This window comes from Ursus americanus, chromosome 25, assembly GCF_024610735.1.
Source record: "Ursus americanus isolate L20-20 chromosome 25, mUrsAme1.1.p, whole genome shotgun sequence".
NCBI classification, from domain to species: Eukaryota; Metazoa; Chordata; class Mammalia; order Carnivora; family Ursidae; genus Ursus; species Ursus americanus.
The window spans coordinates 30,314,302-30,330,540 of NC_142151.1; the positions used below are offsets into that span (position 1 = coordinate 30,314,302).

Here is a 16,239-nt window from a genome sequence, read left to right on the forward strand (position 1 = left end):
TCCTCAACATGATGTCTTCATATTTTTGCTCTAGAATTCCCTTGACTTAAAATATTGGCTTGAGGAAGATCCCAGGAGATTGAGAGGCTTTCTGCTATTTTTTAAACGTTGGGCAAAGTTGGGTTGATTGATAACGTAATTCATTAAAATGAGCTGTGTTTTCAAGTGCCCTGGGTTCACCCAGCAGCTTGAGAGGTTTTGGTTCCTTTTGTAGCTGAAGAGTATAGAGTCCATTTTTCTACCAGCCCACTGAAGTTGCTGAAAAAGTCCAGGCAATAGATCATACTGAATCCTACTATTTAGGAGAGATCTGCATTTCATAGTGTTGTCATAGGGTAGGTATTTCCTTGAGCGAGACTCATATTTACACAGTGTTAGAGGGGACACTGAATTTCATAACCACAGTTGCCTTTCTCTGTGAAAAGATTTTTAAATTTGCTATGATCACTTTATTTCAATTTCGTTTTCTTAGAGTCATGCAAGCTCTGTGATCTAAATTTCTTAAGTTCATTTCAAATCAGAGAAAAAAATTCAAGAGGATAAAAACAAGCACAAAGTAAACAAATGTATAATTTTGCCATTAAATTTTCTCCTGGATAACTCTGCAAATTTTTCTTGTCGCTTCCATTCTGTTTCAACACTGCAGAACAATACACTCGTGCCTCAATGGCGAAGCAATGTGCATATGAGTGACAAAACGTGGAAATCAGAAAAGGAATATACACGTAAATCAAACTTTTAAAATGCTAGTAATACCACTGCCTCCTTCCTTACTCGTTGTTAACGTTCATTCCACATGGATTCACATTTTGGTTCCGGAAGGCCCTGCACCATAAGCCCAGATCACAAGGACCACAATCTGTGGAGGGTAAAAGTGAGCCTGTGGCCAGTATCTACTGGTAGCAAACTTTCAGAAGTTTTCTGGAAGACTAATAAAATTATATTCTGCTTATTTGTTTTTTTGGATTCTGGGGACCTTGGAAATAGAAAAGGCTAAGAAACAGGGCATGCTTTTTTGAGGTTTCTTGGGCTGGAAAGTAGAAAAATAGGTGTTTTCCTTTGGGGCTTTTTTGTGGCTGAGAATGGTGAGGCTGAGATTTCTGAGAGCACTTTTTCGTTTTCCTCAGTCTTTAAGGGAGTGGTAGGCTTTGGCAGTCCGGCTGTTGACAAAATCTGTCTTCTTAAACTGAGCCTTTGGAATAAGCAAACAGAAACGTGAAAGGTAACAACATTTTCACACAAGAAAATGGAGTTTTTAGTGATGTCTCGCCAGGGGCAGACACACGGGCCATTACGATCTGGCTGTTAACTGCAGCCTACACCTTTTTAGTGTTCTTACCTTCTTGTAGGCATTATGGAGCTCCGTGTGTGTCCACAGAGAATAGAGGAGAACAGAAGCAGCTTTACTTGCTTTGTTGGAGGCATAACTGAAAAGAGGAAAAAGGCATTCCGAGATCAGTGAGAATGTGTGGGGCTTCTGGATGCTGTCTTTGGACGTTCCGTAAATCTTCTTTAACTGCTGTTTCTTGGTGGCCGTCCATTAAGTGAAGCCACTCACCATGACAAGAGATTTAGATGGTGAGCTTTGGAGGCCAGGGGCCACATTGAGTTTTATTTTTTTAATTATTAAAAAAATCTTTTAAAACCACTAGCACAGGCCAACAAATAGTTTACAGAGCATATTCCTTTTTTTTTTTTTTTAATGATTTTATTTATTTGAGAGACAGCGAGCAAGAGTAAGAAAGCACAAGCAGGGGGAGTGGCGGAGGGAGAAGAAGGCTCCCCCTGAGCAGGGAGCCTGATGTGGGGCTCGATCCCAGGACCCTGGGATCATGACCTGAGCTGAAGGCAGATGCTTAACAAACTGAGCCGCCCAGGTGCCCCGACAGAGCATATTCCTCATATTTATAAGGACCATATCCTTAGATTTCATAAGTTCTTGATTTATAGAATACAATTTGTATATTTATATACACCATTTACATTTATTTTGTATTACATTAATAAATAAAATTAAATATATTTATATTAAATATTAAATATTATATATTACATATACACTATAGAATAGAAATATATTTGTACATTTATAATACATATATGTAGAATATGAATTCGGGAAAGCATGGCTGAAAAATATATCTACCTCCTAGAATTAGTGACTCAAAGAAAAAAATGCATTTATAGCCATTTATACGCAACTAATCTCCAGCCTAGCCCCTAAATAACAGGTCAGCTATACAACACTCTGGCAAGGAAGGAACAGCAGCCACAACTGGTAGAAGCCCCTTGTTGATAGTTTCTTTTTTGTTTTTTTTAAAGATTTTACTTATTTATTTGACAGAGATAGAGAGCACAAGCAGGGGGATTGGCAGGCAGAGGGAGAGGGAGAAGCAGGCTCCCCACTGACCAGGGAGCCCAATTCGGGGGCTCGATCCCAGGACTGTAGGATTATGACCTGAGCCAAAGGCGGACACTTAACCGACTGGGCCACCTAGGCACCCTGATTTTTTTTTTTCTTTTTTTCCTTCCCTCTTTTTTTTTTTTTTTTTTGAGACAGGGCAAATGGACACTGAGGGCAAGAAAGAAGTAACAGAGTAGCACATTCCCATCTGTTGCTAAGGTATCAGAAGTTTCCAAAAGTGAGGGCATATATTCTCACACAGTTCTTATGCCTGAATACTCAAATAATTAAAACCATATGGTCCCATGGAGATTTGCTTATAAGCACGGATGACTACTTGAAATAATCATTTCTGTTTTACAGCAATCATTCAATCCTTCCAAAAAGATTGAGCAACTGCTCTCTGCCAGACTCTGGGGACAGGTGAATATTCTGATGAGGGGAACTGACATTCTAACCAGTGCTCCTTTTAATCCTGACTCTGCATATGGTATTCCTTCCCCCTGAGGTCTGCCAGAGTGGGGCTGCAGAGCACAAGGACCTGCCTGCACAGCGCTTGGGAAGGAGACGTGTGTTCACTCCAGGACACCACAAAGCCCCATGCTTGCCCGGGGGGCGAGGCGCACATTTGTCTACCGAGGGTAGAGTCTGTTTGCTTTACAACTCGTTGGAACTGGGGTATAACATTTCGTCTCTTTCTTAGTTATTTACAAATTAACTTGTATTTAACAAGTCAAACAATTCAGAATTGTATAAAGAGAAGAAGATGCCCCCTTTGGGTTCCACGCCTCTAAATTAGCTAATAGTAATAATTTCGTTACACAAGGTTTTCATTCTCTTTATCAATTTTTTTTTTTTAAATGGGGAAAATTGAAAGACACAGAAACAGGGATGTGGGATGACTTCTATACATTAGACCTTCTATTCTCAAAAGGGAATAAGAGATGGAAGAGATTTGATAGAGAAAACCGAGAAAGCAAGAGTTTCTGATTATGTGGCCTCCTACTTCTTGTGTTATTGCTGTTTCTTCTAAGCCACCTGGGGTGACACTGGCTCCATATCAAATTGAGGAAAGGGGCAGTCCCTGTCCATAGGACTCCCACTTTGCCTATGTTTTGCTTGTCTTAAATCATAGCTGTGGCTCTGGGAAACAAATTAATTCATTAGGTCAATAAAAGACTGGAATGTACTACCCAGGGAAACTACGGAGTTCGACTATCTGGATATTTTAGAAGAGAATGGGCAACTATTTGGGAGAATTCAGTTTTTCACTTGCTTGGTTATCAAGGATCTTGAACCCGATGATGGGGCCCAACTTTACAATCTCGTTTTTTGGCCATAATGCCCACGGTACTCGATGTGTGGACATTCAAAACTAGATTTACATATGAGAGTGGTGGTGAGGAATGGGGAGAGAGCCAACAGGCAGATACTATAGGACTTACGCATCGCCTGAGCTGATGGTCATGATTTTCTGCAGGCCTCCAGTGTTTAGAAGATCCCGTGCATTCTGGTAACTATTTTGGGTTATATTGTTCAGAGTGTAGCAGGCAGAGGCTGTAGTCTCAATGAGAAGGTCAGTACTCGGGACTGTGTCAGGAATTATGGAAACCAAATCAGGTAGGGTTTCTTTGGCTACAAAGTGAAAAAAAACAACACTTGATTAGAAGGATTGTTCCTTAATCTCAAGATCCGAATACATTTTGGGTAAAGAACATTTTAAAAAGAAACAAAACTGGTTAATGAACATCTGGAAAGATGTAATCTCTAATACTCAAATTTAAGAAAGATTCTTAAAAAGATTTTTTTTAAAGATTTATTTGAGAGAGAGAGAGAGAGACCACATGTACGTACGTGTGACTGTGAGTGGGGGAAGGGGCAGAGGGGGAGGGAGAATCTCCAGCAGACTCTCCGCTCAGCTTGGAGTCCAATGTGGGGCTCGATCCCATGACCCTGAGAGAACGACCTGAGCTGAAATCAAGAGTTGGATGCTCAACCAACTTAGCTACCCAGGCACCACCAAAAAGATGATATTCTGTGCTCAGCACATTGGAAATCTTTTGACAGAAATGACAACAACAATTTGACAGAAGTGTCAAGAATTAAACATTTTTTCACATTCTTTGATTCAGTAATTCCACTTCTGGAAATTCATCTTAAAGACATTACTTTAAAGACAGAAAAAGCTTTATGCAGAAATTTTTATTATAGTATTATATATAAGTGAAAAATTATAAAAAGCCTAAATAACTCAATAATAGGAATATGATTATCTCTAACATGTCTGCAAAGATTATGTATCCCAAAAATATTTATGAAACATGTATAACAAGAAAATATTTATGTTAGTATTCTGTGTGAAAAATCAGTACAGTTATTTATAAAGAATATATAACATTTGGAAAGAAAATATTCCAAAGAAACCTGACAAGAAATACATTAAAATATTAATAGGACTTGTTTTTCTACAATACTATATTGATGGTGACCTAAAATTTTAAAAAATTATCTGTACTGCTTAGATTCTTCAATGCAAAAATAGTATTATTATTTAAAAAAGAAAAAAAACCCCACTATTTTAAATTTATGTTTTCACTCTATATGTAAGTTCTTGGTTGTAGGGTTTTAATTTGGCTTTTTTTGTGGTAACAAAAGAGGTATTAATATTTGATGATTTGATTATAACTTGTCAAATATATTGGTATAGATTTTAGGTAATATGAATTTATACTTGATTTTTTGCAAGAATTCTTTTCATGTATGTTTTCTTCATTTTCTCTTACTACTTCGGACTCTTCTCAAATGATGGAGAGCATGCTCCCATGGCTCCTCACAACTCTTTATTACGGTGTTGTGTTGATCATGGTTGTATGACAAATACTTCTGCTTAATTTTGTTGTTTCTTCATCTGAGTTGATGTGTCCCGATGACCTGCACTCCTCTCTCTAGGGCACTGCATTGTAACTAGACATGTGTCTGTCTGAATTCCAAAGGGGGCTACAGGTCCCTGAAGACAATGATCACATTCACTTCCAGATTTCCAGCATCAATCGCCATGTCTAAAATGGAGAGGGATGCAATGAAAGGAACTGAGTGACTGTCGTCCTTTGATAATAAGTGGACCTGATTGACAGGAAAGATACACCTTCTGCTCAGACACCTGAACTCTGGTTTTCACTGTCCCTGAAGCATCACGGCACAGTGTTCAGAGATCAGAGCTCAGCCTCTGAAGTCACACTTCTTCAGTTTCAGTCCTGTCTCTGCCACTCAGTGGCTGTGTGGTCTGGGCAAGCTACTTAACCTCTCTGTGCTGCATTTTTCCCAATCTGTAAAATGGGGGAATAATAGTGTCTACTTCACAGGGTTGGTAATATACATACATACGTAACTGCATACAAGTAATTAGGAAAGAAAATATGCAAGAGAAACCTGAGAAGAAAGAGCATTAGGTATTATATGCATATGTACATACACACATAACTGGGCCTGGATAAATATATTTATTTTGGGACAATTAAAATGGGATCTTTAATAGTGAAATATAAAATTAAAGGCCTTATCATGATATTGGAGGGTTACAGCTCAATGTCATATTGTTGAGGGAGATTTTACTTAATCCTTAAACTCAATGCCTTAGAAAGCCAAGACATTAGTTGGATGTCTGAAAACATCTGTAACTATAAGTAAATGGGAACTGAGAATCTCAAGATGTGTCCAAATATTTCCTTATAAATATATTATTTTATCTGATCCTTGTAAAAACACCGTGAGGTAGTGATTATTAATCTCATTCTGTTCAGACAGCTAAATCACTAGCCGAGGTGGTGTGTGTGACGAAGTGGCATTGTAGGACGTAGATCCGTGTCATCTGCATGAGATCTATTATTCTGTCACCATACCCAGTGTGCCTATCTTTAAATCTGTAAGAAAATATAAGTTTTTTAGAAAGATTTTATTTATTTATCTGATAGAGAGAGACTGTGCGCGCACAAGCTGGGGGTGGAGGGGCAGAAGGAGAGGGAGCAGCAGACTCCCCGCTGAGCAGGGAGCCCGACCCAGGCCTCAATCCCAGGACCCTGGGAGCCTGACCTAAGCTGAAGGGAGACACTGAACCAACTGAGCCACCCAGTTGCCCCAAGAAGATATAAGTTTTAAGTTTATTTCTGTAAATCTAAGTAATATGTGAGGATTTCATTCCAGGTCAGCACATGGAAAGTTTTAGTCTAGAAGTCTCTCATGAGAAACAGGATTCATGTATTTCAAACGGATTTTCATTTATTCCTGGCTATGAATACTCTGAATCAAGATGGGTCCTGTCACTCAAATTATATATTTGACATAAAGCTGACTTGGAATTTAAAAAATGCATTTATCTTGCACAAGTCTCTTCTCTATACTATCCTTGAAATGAGAGGACCTTTATCAGTGCATCATCTTATGAAAGCATGGGCTACACAGAAAACCCACAATCATATGGTCAATTACTCTTCGACAAAGGAGGCAAGAATATGCAATGGGAAAGTACCAGTCTCTTCAACAAATGGTGTGAGGACAACCGGACAGCAGCATGCAAAAGAATGAAACTGGACCACTTTCTTACACCATACACAAAAATAAAATCGATTAAGGACCTCAGTGTGAGACCTGAAGCCATAAAATTCCTAGAAGAGAGCACAGGCAGTAATTTCTCCAACATCAACTGTAGCAACATTTTTCTACATCGCTCTCCTGAGGCAAGGGAAACACAGCAAAAGTAAACTATTGGGACCACATCAAGTGAAAAAGCTTCTGTTCAGCAAAAAACAACCAGCAAAACTAAGACACAACCTACTGAATGGAAGGAGATAGTTGCAAATGACATATCTGATAAAGGGTTATTATCCAAAATGCATCAAGAACTTATACAACCCAACACCCAAAAAACAAATAATCCAATTTAAAAAATGGGCAGAAGATATGAACAGATGTTTCTCCAAAGAAGACAGATGGCCAACAGACACATGAAAAATGCTCATTATCACTTATCATCAAGAAAATGCAAATCAAAACCACAATGAGATATCACCTCACACCTGTCAGTTTGGCTAAAATTAAAAAAAAACAACAAGTTATTGACAAGAATATGGAGAAAAACAAGTTATTGACAAGAATATGGAGAAAAAGGAACCCTCTTACACTGTTGGTGGGAATGCAAATTGGTGCAGCCACTGTGGAAGACAGTATGAAAATTCCTCAAAAAATTAAAAATAGGACTACCCTACCATCCAGTAATTGCATTACTGGGTATTTGCCCAAAGAATACAAAAACACTAACTCAAAGGGATACATGCACCCCTATGTTTATAGCAGCATTATTTACAATAGCCAAATTATGGAAGCAGCCCAAGTGCCCATGGATAGATGAGTAGATAAAGAAAATGTGGTGTGCGTGTGTGTGCATGTGTATATTATATGGAATATTATTCAGTCATAAAAAAGAATGAAATCTTGTCATTTGCAACAACTTGGTTGGAGCTAGAGAGTATAACACTAAGTGAAATAAGTCACTCAAGGAAAGACGAATACCATATGATTTCACTCATATGTAGATTTTTTTAAAAAAAGATTTTATTTATTTATTTGAGAGAGAGAGAGAACAAGCAGGGGGAGCAGCAGAGGGAGAGGAAGCAGCAGTCTTCCTGCTGAACAGGGAGCCCGATATGGGGCTTAATCCCAGAACCCCAGGATTATGACCTTAACAGACACTTAACTGAGCCTCCCAGATGCCCTCATATGTAGAATTTAAGAAACAAAACAAAACCAACAAAGGGGAGAAAAAGGCAATCTGAAAAACAGACTCTTAACTGTAGAGAACTGATGGTTCCCAGAGGGGAGGTTGGTGGGGGAATGTATGATATAGGTGAAGGGGATTAAGAGGACACTGATCTTGATGAGCACTGAGTAATGTACAGAATTGCTGAATCACTACATTGTACACCTGAAATGAATATAACACTGTACGTTAACTACACTAGAATTAAAATTTTTTAAATTGCAAAGAACCCAATAAAGATGATCTCATTAGAATTTTACAGATAAAAGCCTCACTACAATAACAGGCTACAGAAAATAAATCAAACAAAACTAGACTTTTGGAGCAAAGTACTTCATTAGTGAGAGGATTTGGATCAGGTTGGTCATAATAAACTCTGCTGTGACTGTCCATAATGGTCCTTTGGCCCTATTCATTAATAAAGGAGGCAGCCAGACCTATTGAACATAACACTGGTTCTCCCTAGAATGCTCAGTGGGCATTACCTACAAGTTACATGCCACTTTAATTAAGAGGACTACTAAAATGACAAACTAGAATATAGACATTGGAACAGAAACTTGCCTCTCTCTTTCCCTCTCTCCCTTCCTTCCCTTTCTTCTTTCCTTTCTTTCTTTCCATTTTATGGTTTTACAAGCTAGTGACAAAAATATTATACATGTTAACATGCATGTCACACGCATGTTACAAAAGAGATGGAAGAGACTAATATTGCGGTGGGTGCAACCAAGATATTCCTCTAGGTTTGGCCAAAAGTTAGAAATCAGAAACAAACTTGGGTACACATTACCAGTCTCTAAAACATGCCTAAAATGTAATGAAAAATTTATCCAAAGTTCAATGATTCTGTATCATTCAGTTTGCTTTTGTTAAAATTAACTCTAATAATTTATTAGCTACTAGATGTTGTATGATCCAAATTTAATTATCATTTATTTATCTTTCTGTTCATCTAAACTTTAATCTGTCTACAGGCACAGAGAGATGTCTGGAATAATGTTCACCTAAGATTAACAATGATTGTTTTCTGAGTGGTGAGAGGAAGTATTTTTCCTTTATTTGTGGTGCTTTTCTTAATTGCTTGAATTTTTAAAAATGAACATATATCTTAAAAAAAATTAAAGTTATTGTTCTTTAATACAACCATCTGAAACAACAATTTTCCATTTATCTAGCTTCTGGTTAAAAGTGACAAGTACGGGAATGAGAAGTCACATTGTTAAGCCATTAAATTTTTTTTTTTAAAGATTTTATTTATTTATTTGACAGAGAGAGACAGCCAGCGAGAGAGGGAACACAAGCAGGGGGAGTGGGAGAGAAAGAAGCAGGCTCCCAGTGGAGGAGCCTGATGTGGGGCTCGATTTAAGTCATTAAATATTAAGAGAAAAAAAGTGTAAATATTATAATTACTCAGGTGAGCCAACAAAATTTAAGATGCAATGTGTCAAAGCCAGAACTCACTCAAAGTAGGCAAACAAAGAAAATAAATAAACATTAAGTATAGTGAAATGCAAAAAAACCCTTTCTCTGCTAAGGCCATCTCCTGCTCAACTGAAGAATTAAATAAAGTGTTTATTTATTAAAAAAAAAAGAAAAGTAAAGTGTGGGGCTACATTTGTATCTTCCCCACAGTTAGAGGATGGTAGGACATGGGAGCAACAGCACTTCTACCCTGAAGGCACGAGCATAATTCAGGGAGTGCAGTTACCCTCCATCAGCACTGTTTTAAAGATGGAGTCAACATTTCCTTTGGGAAAAGAAAAAAAAAAAGTCAAAGGATGATATACCTGATTAAAGTGCAGCACGGAAGTCCACAAAGGACAATGAGGAGAACACTTTCATAATTTTCAGAGTGCCTAGGGCAAGGTTTCTTTTAGATTCATGAAAAATTACCAGGCTCTCTCTGTATTTATAATGGGCAGGAAACCATTGTATGAAACCGCCTGTCCAATATTGTGCTGCCGGCTGGCTTTGGAAATGATGTTATTAAAACATAACCACAGACCTCAGTCTCTCTGGTGCTGCGTGTGTGTATTCCAAATTAATCCAATGCACTAAAACCAAACAAGAACCTGTTTATAATTTTGGTGGAATTTTGTGGAAAACCGAATTTGAGTTGTCAGGAATGACTAATTTATGGAGCGTTAGGAGGCATGACTGATTTTGGCGTTATCTTCCTATTATCTCATTTTATAGTTTTTGACTTGATTCGCAACATTTCTCAGACATTTCTGTGTATAAGGCAAATGAACAAAACATATTTGATAGTTTAACAAGTTATCTTTGTCAATAATATAGACTCAAAAAAAGGAGCAAATACTTCGTTGTACTCATTTTAAAATTGTCTATGCCAATTTTTTTTAATTTTTAGAATTTTTATTTAAATTCAATTTATTTAACATATAGTGTATTCTTAGTTCCAGGGGTAGAATTTAGTGATTCATTGCGTATAACACCCAGTACTCATCCCATCAAGTGCTCTCCTTAATGCCCATCACCCAGTTACCCCATCCCCCCCCCACCTCCCCTCCAGCAACCCTCAGTTTGTTTTCTATAGTTAAGAGTCTCTCATGGTTTGCTTCCCTCTGTTTTTTTATCTTATTTTTCCTTTCCTTCCCCTATGTTCATGTGTTCTGTTTCTTAAATTCCACATGAGTGAGATCATATGATAATTGTCTTTCTCTGAGGGATTTATTTCGCTTAGCATAATCCCCTCTAGTTCCATCACATTGTTGCAAATGTATGCCGAATTCAGTATACACTCAGTGACTCCTCCTTTTTGTCTTTTTTGCATGTCCATCCATTTTTTTCTAGTGCAACAGGGACCAAGCTTCTCAAGTGAGGACCACCATGTGTATATTTTCAATGTTTTAGAAGAGCAGTGCTTAAGCAAGCTAAACTAACCAAGTGGGTTAAAAAGACTCCCCCTGATTGCACAGCCGAAGGCTTTTGAAAAACATCAGACATGTTACCTACCTTGTTAATTATAGTTAGTTCTAAAATTTCTCTTCTATAGTAATTAAAACAACAACAACAAAATGCCGGATATTAAGAAAAATCCTATTTGAGGCCCGGGGAGAAAGCCTACCTTGATGCCTGGGTGCGAAGGCCAGGTCTATCACACTTCACCCCTCAGTCATATTTTCAGTTCATCATTGTAGAAAATGTGATACATTTTCAATATGTATTCACAACATCGAGACAATTTGTTGACTCACCAATTTCATTCTGCAGAGAAAGATTCCGAGACAAATTTCTCAGCAGGGAGACCGCCGTCTTTTTCACACTTGGGTCACCGACATGCAGCATCTTGCGGGTGTGCTGAAGGCCATTTTCTTTCTGGACGACTGTCTGAGCTACTGACGACGGCATCTGTGGTATGAGACGCGTCTTATCGATACTATTGCATTTGACTTCACACTAATACTGAATTTCTGTAGCCTACTAGAGACTGAGCAAGATGTTTTGAAAACTAGGGCTGTGGTGAAACAGTTGAAGGTATTTCCTTTAAATTCTTATTACATTTTTGGGGGTACTGGGTGGCTAAGTCTGATCAACGGGGGGGAGTCTGCTTCTCCCTCTCCTCCTGCCCTTCTCCCTCCTCATGCTCTCTCTCTCAAATAATAAATAAATAAGATTTAAAAAAATAAATTCTTATGTTCTCAATTTAATTATAGGATAAAAACAGCTATCTAGTATTTTTAGATAGAATATTGGATTTGGGAATCATGGAACACTACATCAAAAACTAATGATGTACTGTATGGTGACTAACATAATATAATAAAAAAAAGAATATTGGATTTGGTTAGTTGCTATTTTTGCATGTTTAGAAATAAAATGGGCCGTCTTTTCCTATCCTTCTTTATTCACATTTTCAGCTCAGCATTATGAAAAGGATATAAGGACAATGTTTTAGAATCAAACACCAGTGTCATGAAATTAGTTGCATAATGTTTTTTTCCCCTTTTCTATTTTCTTGAACTATTTGTTTAATTAATATTTCAGCATATTTGCTGGTTGTTCCTTTGGTCACCTTCTTGCTCACATTTTGGCATTTTATGTATTTTAATGAACTTACTCATTTCTAAGAAGCCTGCTTATTCTGAAGGAGATATTGGGGTTTTAAAGAAAAGACGTATGGCTAGTTAGATTACTCTAATTTTACGTTCTCAATCAGAGGCTGTATGTGCAAATCTTATTTGGAATCAGGCTGGCCACCTACTTTCAGGGGGTCTGAGTACTGACCAGAACATTCCTGGCATCCATAAACCTCTAATACTGGGGTTTGTGTCTATCACTTTATAGATTTGTATTTGAAGCTAACTTGAGGCCACCTGCCAAAAAGTCCTGTAATTCTTGACTATTCTTCAGGGTGACTATCTTCTCTATCTTTCCGAAACACTGCTTATTTCCTCCTTCCTCCCGCAGACTGTTCTCCTTACATTCTCCACTATACTTTTTAGAACAGGGGGTCTTAATATAGGGCCCTGGATTGGTTTCAGGGAGAGGACAGGAGAACCTTAAAACTATTTTTGTATTGGGCACCTGGCTGGATCAGTTGGTGGAGCCTGTGGCTCTTGATCTTGGGGTTGTGAGTTCAAGCCCCACGCTGGGTATAGAGATTACTTAAAAATTAAAAAAAAAATCATAAAAAACAAAAGAAAGCCTATTTTTGTGTTTATAATAAACTTTCTCAGGGAAAGGGTATATAACTTTTATTAGTTCTCAAAGTGTCCACTACTCCAAAGAAGTTTAATAATCATTATTTTAGAATGTTTTATTGTAAACAAGTTACACTTTGTCTTTCACTAATTTGCAGAGCACTCCATTAAACTATGTGCTCCACTCTGAGAAGAATCCTTCCTCCGTAGCCATCCAGAGAGGAGGCTACTTATTCTCTACCACTCCTGACTTGGGCGCAGAGGTAGGTAAGCGTTCCTTTCTCTTCCCAATGGCCTGTCTAGATAGTGTCTTCCCTCCCATACAAGAGCTCTGCTCTTCTGAGTCACTGTCATCCAGCTCTATCACCCCCATACCGTTTTCTTTGTCATCTTGAAGCCTACTGGTCCTTTCCCAGCATCCACTGGTGGCTTCAGAGCCTGGCTTAGAGCCTTCTCCACCTCCTACTCACTGTAGATGACCGCATTAATTACACCACAGTTCCTAGACTTCCTAAATGTCAATGACCTTCATCTCTCCCATGTATCAGCATTCACTTCCATGGTCATACAGAACCCGTATTCACCCCACAAAACCTTGATCCTGAAAACATAAACTCCAATGCTAGTCCCTGAACACAACTTCCTGTTGTCTTTGCTCTCTCTCCCTCACTCCTACCATATTTCTTCTTCAGCCTCATCAAGAACTCCAGTGCCTTTATCTCAACCTTTACTCCCCACACCTCAATTTGTCAATCCTCTTCTGCCTTACCTTTCTTTCTTATTTAGACTAAGGTACATGAACCAACACATCAAAAACTATCTTTCGATACCCTTCGCTCTCTGTCATCCCAGCTTATTTCCACCCACCCATTAAAACTGCAAAACTGATTTTATGCTTGGCCACCAAATACTGCTAGAGTAAATAGTGCATTTGTGCAATGATACTTTTTTTTTTAAAGGTTTTATTTATTTTTTATTTTTTTAAAGATTTTATTTATTTATTTGACAGAGAGAAGGAGAGAGAGAGAGAGAGAGCACAAGCAGGGGGAGCAGCAGAAGGAGACGGACAAGCAGGCTCTCCCCTGAGCAGGGAGCCCGATGCGGGGCTCAATCCCAAGACCCTGGGATTGTGACCTGAGCTGAAGGCAGACGCTTAACCAACTGAGCCACCTGGGTACCCCTGTGGAAGGATATTTCTGCAAATTTATGGTCTCCAGTCTTCACTAGGAACCAAATGTTGCCAGTCAACTTTCTAAACTGCCTGTTGGGGCTTCAAAGCCTTACACCAGAATGCTCCTCCTAAAATTTAATCTGATTATGTTCCTCCTCAGGTTTAAGCCCTGCAGTGACTCTCCATTGTCTCCAGAATGATTTTCAGATGTCTTCATATGGCCTGGCATCCACTTTCCTCTCTTTCCTTATCATTACTGATTCTCTAGGCTATAGCTATACTAAACTGCTCTCTCTCCTATTAGAACACAAGCTCCTTTAAAGGAGGACATGGACCTTATCCATCACTTTTCCCCCCTCAAGGCCTTGTATGGTGCCTAGAACATGAGAGGTCCTATGTAAATGTTTATTGAACTGAACCATATGAATAATATGTTATCAAGTTTTCCTAAAGATTTACTATCATCTCAGGATATCAAGATGTATTAAAAAGTCACAAGGTAGGGGCACCTGGGTGGCTCAGTCAGTTAAGCATTTGCCTTCAGCTCAGGTCATGACCCAGGATCCCAGGATCAAGCCCCACATCGGGTTCCCTGCTCAACGGGGAGCCTGCTTCTCCCTCTCTCTCTGCCTGCTGCTCTGCCTCCCTGTACTCCCCCCCTCTCTCTTTCTCTCTCAAATAAATAAATAAATACATAAAAATCTTTAAAAAAAAAAGTCACAAGGTATTTATTTCTTAAAATTTTTGCTTTAAGATATAAGATGCTTTTAAAATTGAAATCTTGCTTTGTATGTATATTATACTATACCACCTAATGATATATTCTTATATATGATAAAGGGTTCTGGTGTTAGTATATATAAAAAATCATTGGGTGGCTCAGCTGTTAAGCGTCTGCCTTTGGCTCAGGTCATGATCCCAGGGTCCTGGAATTGAGCCCCACATTGGGCCCCCTGCTTGGTGGGAAGACTGTTTCTCCCTCTGGGGCGCCTGGGCGGCTCAGTCGTTAAGTGTCTGCCTTCGGCTCAGGGCATGATCCCAGGGTCCTGGGATCAAGCCCCACACTGGGTTCCCTGCTCCGCTTCTTCCTCTCCCACTCCCCGCTTGTGTTGCCTCTCTCGCCGGCTGTGTCTCTCTCTGTCAAATAAATAAAATCTTAAAAAAAAAAAAATCATTGAAACATACAAGTCCTGATGAAGTCTGGATCCTCAAAAGATGTTTAATCAACGAGGGGAAAGCATGGCATATTAGTCTTGTTAATTCTGATTCATTGAGGGAAATGAGAAAGTCCAAAGTGCGACGGTCTTTACAATTTGCTCAAAAAGGAAAGTAAACAGATTTACCAAATAGAGATTTTTTTATTCCAGCTCTAGGAAATATGTGAGAATGACTATTAATAAGCTGGTCAACTATTTGCAAATAACATTTTAGTTCATATTGTCCTGATTACTAATGAGGTTTTAAGCACCTCTTCAAATGTTTATTGGCCATGTCTATATTATCTTTTGTGAAGGGCCTGTTCAAGTCTCTTGCTCATTTCTATTGGGTTACCTTTTGATTGTTAACTTGATGAGTTTTTTTATATTTTCTAGACACCAACCTTTGTTATTTATATATGTTGCAAAAATCTTTTTCTACTCTGTGATTTGCCTTTTTACTGTCTTAACAATGTCTTTTGATAGCATAACAGCATAAGTTATTAATTTTAATGTAGTCAGTTTATAAAATACGTACTTCATAGTAGTCCCCTTTGTGTCTTATTCCAGGGCATGAAGATACTCCTCCACAGGCTTTATTGTTTTGTCTTTCATATTTAAATCTCATTGCTGTTAGTACTTGTTTTCCAGTAAGGTCTGAAGGTAAGGGATATGTTTTGTTTTTTTCCAACAGATATTAAATATTTTTAAAGTGTTTTAGAAATTTGAAAAATGGTTATTTCAATGACTTTTAACTTTGACTATGTGATGTTTAACTTATTGCTATTGATACATAACTGACATATAACATACATTGTAATAGTTTTGAGTGTAAAACATAATGATATGATATACCTATATACTGCAAAATAATTACAATAAATTAATATTCATCACTGCACATGATTACACTTTTTTTTCTTCTTCTGATGAGAACTTTTAAGATCTATTCTCCCAGCAACTTTCAAATCAAACAGTACTGTTAAGTATAG

At 38.2% G+C, this 16,239-nt stretch overlaps 1 protein-coding gene across 1 annotated transcript in view; it reads right to left on the reverse strand.

Annotated features, from left to right (window-relative positions):
• Positions 1-971: 971 nt before the first annotated feature.
• The window catches only part of PKP2 (plakophilin 2), an 87,975-nt gene continuing 72,707 nt past the window's right edge, over positions 972-16,239 (reverse strand). The window contains exons 10-13 of the mRNA XM_087855771.1: positions 11,435-11,588; positions 3,850-4,039; positions 1,340-1,427; positions 972-1,192 (exon numbers count right to left, since the gene is read on the reverse strand). Coding sequence (XP_087711897.1) covers positions 1,124-1,192; positions 1,340-1,427; positions 3,850-4,039; positions 11,435-11,588 — 501 coding nt within the window. The 3' untranslated portion in view covers positions 972-1,123. The remainder of the gene's footprint in view (positions 1,193-1,339; positions 1,428-3,849; positions 4,040-11,434; positions 11,589-16,239) is intronic.